Source organism: Pteropus medius, unplaced genomic scaffold (genome assembly GCF_902729225.1).
Source record: "Pteropus medius unplaced genomic scaffold, Ma_sr-lr_union100, whole genome shotgun sequence".
Lineage (NCBI taxonomy): Eukaryota > Metazoa > Chordata > Mammalia > Chiroptera > Pteropodidae > Pteropus > Pteropus medius.
In genome coordinates, this window is record NW_024350924.1 from 3,305,552 (window position 1) to 3,317,875 (window position 12,324).

Below are 12,324 nucleotides of genomic sequence, written 5' to 3' on the forward strand. Positions count from 1 at the left end.
CTCAGCCCAGCCTCCTTCCCTTAAGGCTTAAGTCCTTTTCTATCATCAGAGACCAAAGCTGAGAAATGTCTCGAGAGCTTTCATTTGTAAGTCAGGTCCTGGCTGAGGTCACACACGAGGGCTCAGGGCGAGAGGCATCTAAGGACTGACCATAATTCACACACAAAGCTGTTCCATATGGGGTCGCGAATAACACACGAAACGTCATTTTCTGTATGCGTCTTAAAACCGTTGCCATTTTATTATCCTCAAAGCACTTGCACGTCTGTAGTCTTCAGTTATCCTCAAGTCAGCCCAACGCGGGAGAACCATGTGACTCTTGGAGCTGGAAGGGCCACTGGGAATCAGGAAGCTCCATTCCTTCAGCCTCCGGGAGAGGAGACCAAGGGCCAGAGAAGCGAAACCACTCGGTCAAAGGCAGGGCCAGGAGAGTGGCTGGAAAGGAAAGAGTTAATCTGTTTTGCAGAGGAGGGAGCTGAAGCTCAGAGGTCTCCAGGAGCCGCTCAAGGTGCCACAGACCAGCTCCTGCCGTGTCCCCTCTCCATTCTGTTCCTGTTGATCTGCTTCCGTCACCCAACACCCGAACTCTATCGGGAGCTCCACGGGGACCACGGTCTCCGCTGAAAGCCTCTGAAGAATTTCCCCCACCGTAGGCTACCAAGAGAGCCAAGAAAAGGGGTTACAAAGGGCGGGAGCGCTGGCCTAGTATTTACTAGTGTGGGGGACAAAGTTTTTCAATCCGGACAGTGTGCTCAGGAGGGTAGAGACCCAACCCTATTCACTACTGTGTCCCCTGTGCCTCATACGGTGTCTGGCACATCGTAGGTGAACGATAAGACTTTGGAAACTGAATGATAACGTGCTCAGTGTCTCTCAAACCTCAGAGTTGCAAAACTCATTAGTGGGTTATAAAATGTATCTACTGAGTCTCCACCAGCATTAAAAAAAAGAGAGAGAGAAAGAAGTAGAAAATATCAGAGTGCACTACGCTGAGTCAGGGTAGGCACTGACATGCGAACTCATATAAAATATATTTTTTACTTTGTGTTATGATACAAATAGCGGGGGAGTGGTCTGCAGAGCCCAGAGCATCCGGGCGCTCCTCAGAGGCTGCGCGGCCTGTGGGAAGTTAACCCTCCTTGCTAACCTTTCCTTCTCCTCAGGGTCCCTCTGCACAAAGGCAAGTCACTGAGAAAGGCCCTGAAGGAGCGTGGGCTCCTGGAGGACTTTCTGAGGACGCACCGCCATGCCATCAGCAAGGAGAACTCCGGCGTCGGCAAGGTGGCCCGCGAGCCCCTGGTGAACTACCTGGATGTGAGTGGCTCTGCCAGTCTACTAGTTATGATTCTCACACAGGGTATGGGGGATGCCCCTGCCCCACCTCCATTGCCACCTTTGGCCCCCCTTTCAGGGGTCACCTAGCCCAGAGGGGTGTGGAGGCTGCCTCCCCACCCTACGCTCCCGCCTTCAAGGCTCTCAGCGTCTGGCTAGAAGGGTCTGAGCTCAGACGACCTTCTCCTTCCTGTAGACAACATCCCTGGGGTGGGGGTGTTGGGGGGGACGTCATCTGCTCCCAGATCCAACCTCACACCTGCCTGCCTTGCCTTTCCTGGCCCAGGCAGCCCATGTCCCATTCTGGGCTCGGCAGGGATGGGGCAGCTGGTGGCCTTTCTGCAGCTGCCCCGGACACGGCAGGAAAGCCCCTGTGCCTGCTTTCTTCCTGGAGCCTGACTCTCATCTGTCACTCTTGGCAATAAACACCCGCCTTTTCTCTCTGCGTCCTTGTTTCCTCATCGAGGTCATCTTCACCACCCTCCACCCACCCCAGCCCGAGATCTAACACACGGGAGAGCTGGCGAGGAGTGTGGCAGGCACAGCTGGGTTGAGACTTGAGGCCTGTACCTAACTGGTGCCCCCCTCTCTGTCCCTGCCCCTGGCAGGTGGCCCAGTCTCACTTTTTGATCTAAAGTCAAGGCAGGGCTTACTTTTTGGTCTAAAGTCTGCTTTGGGGGCAGATCCCGGCAGTGGTCGTAGGGCCGGTGGGAGGGGCAGACCAGGTGTGGCTGGGAGGGGGGAGGTGGACACCCAGCGTGAGGGCTGGAGAACCCTCCCCTGTTCCTTCCCCTTTGACCTCCCGGGTCTCTGGGCAGAAAGCACAGGGTCGACAAACCTGAGCAGGCTCTGTGCCTGGAATCAACCCTCACCTGCCCACTGCCCTCCACGCCCTTGACCCTGTGCCCTCTGTCCTCAGTGTCAGTACTTTGGGAAGATCAGCATCGGGACCCCACCCCAGGACTTCACCGTGGTGTTTGACACTGGTTCCTCGGACCTCTGGGTACCCTCTGTCTACTGCAAGAGTGACGCCTGCAGTGAGTGACCTCCCTTCCCCTGCTGCCCTCCGGGGTCGGACTCTGGGCCAGCTTGTCGGCAGCGGTCAGGGTGGCCAGGGGGGAACCGAGGTGGCGGCAGAGCTTGTCCCCTGTCTTTGCTCAGTCCTTCCAAGTGGCCACGGACGGGGAAGGTGTACAAATCCTGGGTCTCATGTATGGAACACAAGCTGAAAGTGAGGGAAGCTTGGTTTTTTGTTTTGTCTCTGGAAGGAGCCAGGGCGAGCTGCTTGCTCTCCTGGGTTCTCAGTTTTCCTTTCTATAAAATGGGGCCACAGCACATTAGGGGGTGCTGGGTGGGTAAAAGAGAGAAGACCTATTACTAATGATGAGAAAACATTATATATGTTATAATTTCTGGGATGGTCGGTGCTCTTTTCATCCCCATTTACCAGATGAAGAAACCAAGTTCAGAGAAAAAAAGAAACTGGTCTAAGGTTACAAAGCAGATAAAAGTGAGGCCAGGAGAAGAGTAACAGCTACCTCGGCTTCCTCCCTCTATCCACTCAGCTTCATTCAGCTGTGCCATTCCATGGCTTCTTCTCTACTGTTCTATTTCCCATGCCATTTCCATTATTATTGTATTATTCCTTCCTTCCTTCCTTCCTCCTCCCTCTCTCCTCCTCCCCTCTCACTCCTCTCCTCCATATTTTCCTTCCTTCCTTCCTTCCTATTCCCTATTTCCTTATACATTCCTTCCTTCCTTCCTTCCTTCTTTCCTTCTTCTTTCTCTTCTCTCTCTCTCTCTCTCTCTCTCTCTCTCTTTGGAAACTCACTGGTGGGTCGAGCAGCAAAGAATCATTTTCTTTATTAAGTTCTGTGGGCTTAAGAGAGAACTGGCTGCTTATTTGCAGTAGAGGAAATGGTTAGCGTTTGGACTATATCTTTATAAGATCGAGTGAGGGTTTCAGTCCTGGCTGGCATGTCGAGTGGCGAGAATATCTGATGGGCCCCACTAACTCTGGGTCTGTGTTCCAGAAAACCACCGCCGCTTCAACTCGTCCAGGTCCTCCACCTTCCAGAACCTGGGCCAGCCCCTGTCCATCCAGTATGGCACAGGCAGCATGGAGGGATTTCTGGGCTCTGACACCGTCACCGTGAGTGGGGCTTTGGGCCAGCCGGCGCTCACCTTTCCCTCCCCGTCAGCTCAGCTGCCTTCTTACCCAGACACGGAGGCTCTGGGGGGCTGAATCTCCCTCCTCCGCTGCTGTCCACATCGGTCCTCAGAGGCTTTTCCGGGTCCAGTGTTCATCTCCCCAATCCGTTTTGTCATCCATCCTTGCCATGGTTGGTTGAGAATTCTGAGCCAGTGTCATATGTGTGACCTCATCTTAAATCCACTTCCTCCAACAGCCGGCTGAGGAAGGTATTATTATCCCCACTATTCAGACGAGGAAACCGAGGCTCAGATGAGTTGATAACCTGCCTGAGCTCAGAGTCGGTGACTGTGAGAGCTGAGTGCCAGACCCATGTCCCCGACCCTCTGAACACTGCTCTTGGCTGGAGCTCACTCTTCATAAGTCCCAGAGCAGCACCTTCTTTCAAGGCAAAGAGCACCTATGCCCGCTGGAGACAGGTCCCCTTTCTCTCGCCTCTTTTTGGCCCCTGAAGTCCCTAATACAGCACGAAGTAAGTGCCCAGTGCAGGCTAGCTTCTTTCTTTCCTTCCCCACCCACCATCCAAGATGAAAAATGGAGCAGCAGCCCTTGGCATTTATCACCTTGATCTTCTTTGAGTTCTTCCTTGGGTCTGGCTGAAGTCCTTTTTGGCTTTGAGCTGAAAAAGACACAGCCTTTCTCTGTTGACAGCCCCCTCTTCAGCCTCTTCCCTTGGCTGAGCACGTGCCCACCCAACTCAGGTGTCCCCAAGAGTCAGTACCAGACAGCCACTGGCTGAGGTGGCCCAGCAGACAGGCCTCTGGAAGGCTATGTCCCCTGCCCAGGCGCTACCTGGGGCCATTTGCTTTCTTTTCTGGTCTTTTGGGTTCAGGAAAAGAGCCTGCATCTTCACCGGGAAGCTGACCCTTGCTTGTTGGCCTAGGTTGTGGTGCTTCCGGCTGCATTCACTCACCCACCATGGGGAGGGGGCAGGGAGAGAGAGCCTCAGGGACCAGGTCCCCCTCAGCCGTCTCACGTGAAAGTGAGAGCGAGTTGGGGCATCCGAGGGAGAGAAATATCAGGGTAGGTGGAGAGGAGTTAAGGGGCCAGAGGAGTGAGAGGAGGTGTAAGAAGCAGGACCAGAGCACAGGGAACTCTAGGACAAAGGCTTCATCCTCAGTGCCATCAGGAGCCTCTGGAGGGGTGACATGACTTGATATCCATTTTCAAAGATCACTTTGGCTGCCCGTGTGGAGGATGGGTCACTGGGACAGAGTGGAAGCAGGGGGGCCCATGGGACACTATGGTGGCTCAGAGTCGGCTGTCCAGGCAAGTGGGCAACTTAATAGACTATCTGGGAGTTAGCACTTCCTTCTCAGAATGCCAATAAATATTCAACGGCCAAACACTTAGTAAGTGCTGGATAAATGTTCAGCATTGGTGTTATTTAGCCTAAGCAGTACCTTGAGATGCAGGTGCTATTATTCCATTAAACAGATGAGGAGATCTAGGCTCCAAGAGGTACTTGTCTCAGGTGACACGGTCAGTTCAGCCAGTCTTTTATATGCAAAATGCATGTGTGGTCTTCTGGTCCATCCACAGCTGTTCCCCGGGAGATGCCCCAGGTGCAGCCCCTGGGAGGGCTACAGGCCAGCAGAGGGCCTCGGGGCACCCCTCATCCCACCGCCTTCTTTGGGCTCGTCCCCCAGCTTCTGCACCAAGAACATGCTGTCTGCATCCTCCGCCATGTCCTCCCGCTCCTTCCTCCCCACCCACTGCGCCATTTCTCTCAGAACCGTGGCCCAGAGCAGGGAAGGGTGGCCCAGAGCAGGGAAGGGTGGCCTCTTTCGTTAGCTCCGCTAACTGCGGGCTGGCGGGGGGAGGGGGGCCTGGCTGCCTCCGGCGAAGGGCCCCCGGTGGAGGTTGCTCTGCTTCTCTTTCAGGTCTCCAACATTGTGGACTCCCGCCAGACTGTGGGCCTGAGCACCCAGGAGCCTGGCGACGTCTTCACCTACTTCGAGTTTGACGGGATCCTGGGCCTGGCCTACCCATCTCTGGCCGCCAAGGACTCGGTGCCTGTGTTTGACAACATGATGAAGCATCACTTGGTGGCCCAGGACCTGTTCTCTGTGTACATGAGCAGGTAGGAGCTGCAGCCAGCCTGGGCCAGATCTCTACAGACTGGCAAGGACTGTCAGCTGGAGAGTGTCCACCCGTTGGGGACACTGCAGCTCACGGTGGTCACCAGCGGCCAGGCAAACCCTCTCCTTGTTTCTAGGCAGGGTCCCCAACGTAGTCACCGATGCAGCCAGAGTTTACTGGGCTGAAATCTGACTTTCAGTTCTGGCATTTAAAAAGAAAAAAAGAAGCCTGGCCCCATCTCTGCCCAGGGGCTCTTAACTCTTTTACAACGCAGCAGGCCTCGGTGACCATTTGTCGATGTCATTGAGATTCACAGACTTTTAGAGCAGGGAGCAGAGGAATCTTACCTTCTCCTTTCACATGTGGGAAACTGAGGCCCATAGGGACGACCGCCCGGGGAGCTGGTGGCCGAGCCGCGCCTGGAGTCCAGGGCGGCTGACTTCATCCATATGCCCCAGCTTTCTCCACCTGCCATGGTGATGGTGCAGCTCAGCTGGACATAGGGGTGGGGGCAGGACAGGGAGAAGGGGACCATACCTGGGAGAAGCGGTTGGGTGGCTGAGGTCAGAGGAACCCAGGCAAGAGATAAATTGGTTCATTCATTCATTCATTCATTCATTCACTCGGTAGATGTTCATGGGCTCCTTCCAAGCGCAGGGACTCTGCCAGGAGATGAGGACAGATCAGCAAACAAGAAAAGCTGAGAGTTAACTTTTTAGCAGGGTCCACAGATCACACACAGTCACATGCACAATGATGAATCTGTGGGGAAAAGGCTCACTGACTGCAGGGGAGACCCACACACATCAGAGGCTGAGCAGTCGCACGGAAGCCTCGTCTAACCGAGGCGTGTGTGTGCAGGTGGCAGGGGAAGTGTCGCTGAGGCACGAGTGGGAGCTTTCCAGGGGAGACAGAGGGGCAGAGCATTTTAGGCAATGGGCACAGCATGCGCTAGAGCAGGGAGGCGGCTGGGCCCTTGATAAAGTCCAGGAACCAGGACAGCAGAGTGGGAAGCAGGTAACACTAGTGTGCCAATCGGTGTTCCCTGGCCATGAGACAGGACGCAGAGGAGTTTGGGCTGAGGTGATAGTTTAATTCAAAGTGTGTGGGACCTCGTTGAGGATACTCTCTTCTGCTCGTGGGCAAAGGGCTGGGGGCAGAACGTTTTGGGTGGTGGGAGGCGGGGGCACAGGGCGACAGCCGGGAACACCTGAGGATGGCCTGAGCAGAGCCTGGCAGCCATGCAGCCTGCGAGGTGGGCTGCTTCCTGACCTCCCCTCACACAGCTCCCGATGCTGCCTCAGATTGGGGGAGGGGTCTGCAGAGCTCAGAGGAAAAGGATGCTGCAGCCGGGTGTTGGAGCCACAAGGAGCCTGTCCTTGGTTTCAGGAATGACCAGGGGAGCATGCTGACGCTGGGGGCCATCGACTCATCCTACTACAGAGGCTCACTGCACTGGGTGCCCGTGACCGTGCGGGAGTACTGGCAGTTCACTGTGGACAGGTGAGTGATGGGCAGCTGTGAACCCGGCCAGAGGCCGACTTTAGGTGTGGGGACGTTGAGGGCCAGGGTGGCAGCCCAGGAGGCTCTGAGAAGGACTGCAGCACAGTAGCTCCAAAGACCATCACATCAGAGTCTGAATTAGACACTCGCGAGGCCAATGACCTTTGACAGTGAGAATGTCGAACCTTCACCTAGTCTTTGCTAACATGGCGAGCTGTGCCGACGGAGCACCTGCTTCCTGCTGGGTGTCGTACCGAGTGGTAACATGACTGTCTCGTTCAGTCCTCACTAAAGCCTCATGAGGTAGGCGCCATTATCATCCTCATTTTATCCTTTACTAATATCGAGTTTGAACCTCACTCCCATCCCGGGGGAAGTCAAGGAAGGCGTTGTTAACGTGCCCATTTTGTGGGTGAGAAGCCTGAGGGCAGGAAGGTTGAGTTAACTTGCCCGGAAGTGCAGCAAGTAAATGATGGGGAGAAAACTTGAAGAAACCAGATCTTCAGGTGACTGGTGCAGTACACAACCCACCCCAAATGCACATGACTTTGCTGTTTTAGGGCAGTTTCTGTCCCATAGAAGGTGGGGTGGCCTCGATTTAGCCACTGAGTTGGGGGAAAATGGTTTTCTGTCTTTCCTCTGAGCTCAGAAAGTTATGGGGACTTAAAAGGGGCCTGAGGGTCCTGGCAGGGGATGATCCGCAGGGCCCCGGGGAGGAAAGGCCAGATGCCAGAATGCCACAAGGCCATCCTGTCCCCCTCTGCAGCGTCACCGTTGATGGTGTGGTGGTGGCCTGTGACGGTGGCTGTCAGGCCATCCTGGACACAGGCACTTCCATGCTGGTTGGGCCCAGCAGTGACATCCTCAACATCCAGCAGGCCATCGGTGCCACAGAGGACCAGTATGGCCTGGTGAGTCCAGGCCCTTGCACCCCTGCCCCTGCCCCTCCTTTGCACATGGAAGAAATGGCAAAGGGAATCGGTAAGGAAGCCTGTTTACCCCACAGAAGTTAAGATTTTTTGGATTTCTGGGGAGGCCTTCACCGTGGCCTTCTGGCTGTGACTCACCGCTGTTCCCAGGTCTCACCCGGTGGCCACAGCCTGACGTCTCGTCCCCAGGAGGGTCGCATGTCCCTGACCGCTGAGCTTTGCTGTGCCCCCTTGTTCCTCCTCCACCCACTGGTCTCCCCTCTTCCTCTCTGAGAGCTAAGCGCTCGGTATTCTCGGGAGCCTGGCTGGGCCTGGAGGGGAAACTCTGGGGCAAACCTCTCTTCGTCCCAAGCTGGGGCCTGTCCCTGGGTTGGCTGACAGCTGGTCCTTATCAATGTGACTCTTTTGAGGACCACATCTTGGGAGTCCCAGCCCGAGAGCCTCCCCAAGGCCCTCTGAGAAGGCAGTCTCCTCCCCATCACCTGGCTTCTGGTGCAGAGGAAGGGGTCCTGCCCGGGACCTTCTCTGCCTCTTCCAGTCAGATGACACTCATCATCCTTTAAAGAGGACATCCTCTGGTCTTTAAAAAAATTATTATTTATTATTAAACTACAGCGACATACAATATTATATGAGTTTCAGGTGTACAATACAGTGATTCGACATTTATACACCTTACGATGTGATCACTGATAGTTACCATCTGTCGCCGTACCAAGTTATCATGATGTTACTGACTATGTTCTCTACGCTGCACATGAAATCTCCATGACTCATTTATTTCGTAACTGGAAGTTAGTCCCCCTCAGTCCCTTTCACCTTGTTTACCCGTTCCCACCCCTCTGGCAACCAGTTTGTTTTCTGAGTCCATGAGTCTGTTTCTGTTTTGTTTTGTTTGTCTGTTTGTCTGTTAGTTTAACATCAACTGTGGAAGCCTGAGCAGCATGCCCACGGTGGTCTTTGAGATCCACGGCAGAACGTACCCACTGCCCCCCTCCGCCTATACCAGCCAGGTATGAGTCTCAGGAGAAGGTGCCCCAGCTGGCCGAGCTCCCTCCTCCTCTGTCGTGCAAGTCAGCGAAGTTGGTGATTAAGTGATTAAGCGGCAGGTCCTCGATAGACAATGCAGGGCGTAGTGTAGGCCTACTGATCCTTCCGAGTGGGGCCCCGTTGTCCTTGGGCTTTGTTCGTGGCTGCTGCGGGCTGGTTCTGGAATAAATGGGGCAGTTCAGAGGGATAGAGCCCAGTGGCTTGAGCGGCGGCGGGGGGAGGGGCAGGACCACAGCGTCCTGTGGAACCTCCACCCACTGCTCCACCTGCCAAGCCCGGAGGGCTGGAGCTCTGCCTAGGAATCTCTTAGATACCTTGGGCTCTGTGGGGACCTGACCATCATCCCTACTGATCTGCTGGCCTCAGCTTCAACCTAATCCAAAGCATCTCAAACTGGCAAGGCCTCGGGCCCCTAATCCTGCTCTGGCTGGTCATCAGGAAAGTAGGTGATGTGAATTGGAAGGCAGCGGGCTGGAGAGGACAGGTGAAGAGAGTCGGGTAAGGGGACCCGCCAGGCGATCTTGGATTAAGGCACTTAATTTTTTGAACATCCATTTATTTATCTGTTGAGCGAGATGAATCTGATACTTGTTTGCCTACCTTGGAAGGTGATTTCAGGGATGAAGGGAACTAATAGAAGAGAGAGCAATTGGGCGTGGGGTGGGTTAGGGGAAGGCGCTGGGCAGCTTCACCTCAATCCTGCCTTTCCCAGGACATGGACTTCTGCACCAGTGGCTTCCAGGGCGAAGATGACTCCCAGCTGTGGATCCTGGGGGATGTGTTCATCCGGGAGTATTTCAGCGTATTCGACAGGGCCAACAACCGCGTGGGGCTGGCCAAGGCCATCTGATTGTACCATTGACCGTGGACCACGCTGTCCCAAACACATGCACGTGCACACACACACACACACACGCACACACACATGCACGCACACATGCACACATGCACATAGATCAAGTTTTCAGGCAGATCGTTCTCAATAAATACCACATTTATGCACAGCCTCGCTTCCATTGGGGCTAAAGCCCTGCACCTTTATGGGGTGGGGTGTGGCTGTCACGAGGTATGTCTGGCAAAGCTGGGGCCACATCAGTGGGGGAGGGTTGGAGACACCGCTGATAGGTAGAGATTTCCTAAGGGAATTGGCCATTTCAAGCTCAGGTCAGGCAAAACCAAGGTCTATTTGCCTTCCTGTTATCTCACTCTAGATCTTTCTAAGGAAAGAGTACAGGGGAGACCATCGCATGATGAGACTTGTACCTGGAGAGCAAGAGCTTAGGGTACGGGGCTGAGCAGAGAGCGCTGACTCAGATAGAGAAAAGCTCGGGGTCAGTTAAGAGAAGGGCCTGGAACAGGCCGAGGGCGTTGCGGAAGGCCTGAGGGTCTTGAGGTTGCTGTGACCACGGCCCAGGGTTCCAGCCTCAGTTCTGGAGGCTCCGAACCTGACTTGCCAGTGCCCGGTGAGCGGGTCCATCATTCCATCAAAAAGGTTAGTGTTTTCTTCAACAGGGGATGGGGCACTTGCCCCGGCTTCTGGGCCATGTGCTGTCGGTCCCTGCCCTGCCTTGTCCTGACCACACTCGCCCTGCTAACACCTGAGGAGCAGGTGAGTCTTGCAGGTATAGGTTTGTCCATGACACTTCACAAAAGAGACTGTCTTTTATGAAGATGAGTATGTGGCGGGGAGTTCCCAGCAGGATCTGTGGAGTCTATTGACAGGGTCCTCTGGGGGCATTTCATGGGGCTTTTCTCAGCTATGCCCAAGGACAACCGAGGTGAAGAGCCCCGGGCAGTGGATATACTGTCTGCACTGCTTGTCTGGGTCTGTGGCTGAACAGCCAGCACGAGTCACAGAGGCATAGGTGGCCTCTGGCAGGGAAGGAGCAGGGGCAGGCTGAGGGGGTGACCTGGAGGAGGGAGGGCTCAGGCTACAGTCCAGGATGAGCTGAGGAGCCTGGAGTAGGCTGGGGCAGAAGTTACTGTGCAACGTTCCAAGTCTTCAAGGACAGAGGGCCACGGGCCTCGGCATTTGAGCCGAACGGGGTCAGGGAGGCGAGCGTGGTGCCGAGGAACAGGTCCGGCACTGGGTGACTTCTCCGAGCCTCGCTTTTCTTATCTAAGCCCAATGCTGTCTGTTTGCCAAGAAGGAGACAGAACTGGGCCACTTTCATTATTTTTAGGCTTCTTGTAGATTAAAAAAAAAGTGCCGAACAGGCTCACAAAAATTGTGTTATATTTCAGTGGTTTATGCTTGACTAATTGTATTTTAAACACCTAAACTTTAATTGAACATAACGTTGAAAGTCTAAATATGATGACTTTCATAAGTGGGAGGCTTGGACCAAATGTTCCCCCACTGCACACCCAGCCCACCCCCGGGCCACCCCGGGCCCATCTGGCCCCTGTGGCCATCCTGTCCTGAGAGGCTGCCGGCCATACGGTGACCTCAGGCAGCTCCCTCCCGGGGCTAATAGGGTGTGGAGAGTCCATATTCTGCTCCTGGGGATTCAGGAGCAGAGAAAGCTCTGCCTGGAATGTTCTCCAAGCCTGGTCCCTTCGACTGACTTTTAATTGTCCTTCAAACCTGACCTCAGTCCAAATCTCTTCAGGACGCTCCTGACCAGGCAGGAGGCCCAGGGCCCTCCCCGTGCCCCGGCTCTCCTCAGAGTAATTCTTCGTATTCTGACATTTATTTCCTTGTCTGTCTCTGCTATGGACTGTGGGCTCTCTGAGGACAGACACTGTGCTCCTCTCATGTTGATACCTTGGGTGCCTGACTCGTGGCATGCCACTCTCAAGTACTGTTAAAGAGGAGATGACTGAATGAATGAATGAACAAATGATGCAATCAGAGAGGTCCTCAAGAATCACACTGCTTGATACTGGTGTCCTCTTTCCTCTTGAGTCTTTACCTCCTCCCCCCCACCGCCCGAACACACACATGCTCAGGCCCACCCCACATCTTCCCCTTCTCGTCCCAGAGCCTGGAACACTCCCAGTCCTTCGCTGTCCCTGGGGAGGGCTCAGCACATGTTGGAAGGACACTGAAGGGGAGAGAAGGTGGCTAAGCTGCCTCCAGGGTTTTAAGGTTCTGCCAAGAACCCACACTGGGCTCTGTACCAGGCCCAGTTCTCTGTGGGGTCTGCAAGGGGAGAAGGGGTCTTGGGAAGGGCTGTCAGCACATCTGTTGTCAGGGGCAACCTGGAGGCCGGT

At 54.8% G+C, this 12,324-nt stretch overlaps 1 protein-coding gene across 1 annotated transcript in view; it reads left to right on the forward strand.

Moving 5' to 3' along the window:
* Positions 1–9,958, forward strand: part of LOC120584954 (chymosin-like) — a 13,860-nt gene extending 3,902 nt beyond the window's left edge. Inside the window, exons 4-9 of the mRNA XM_039841013.1 lie at positions 3,366–3,484; positions 5,428–5,627; positions 7,016–7,129; positions 7,896–8,040; positions 8,973–9,071; positions 9,821–9,958. Coding sequence (XP_039696947.1) covers positions 3,366–3,484; positions 5,428–5,627; positions 7,016–7,129; positions 7,896–8,040; positions 8,973–9,071; positions 9,821–9,958 — 815 coding nt within the window. The remainder of the gene's footprint in view (positions 1–3,365; positions 3,485–5,427; positions 5,628–7,015; positions 7,130–7,895; positions 8,041–8,972; positions 9,072–9,820) is intronic.
* Positions 9,959–12,324: the final 2,366 nt, after the last annotated feature.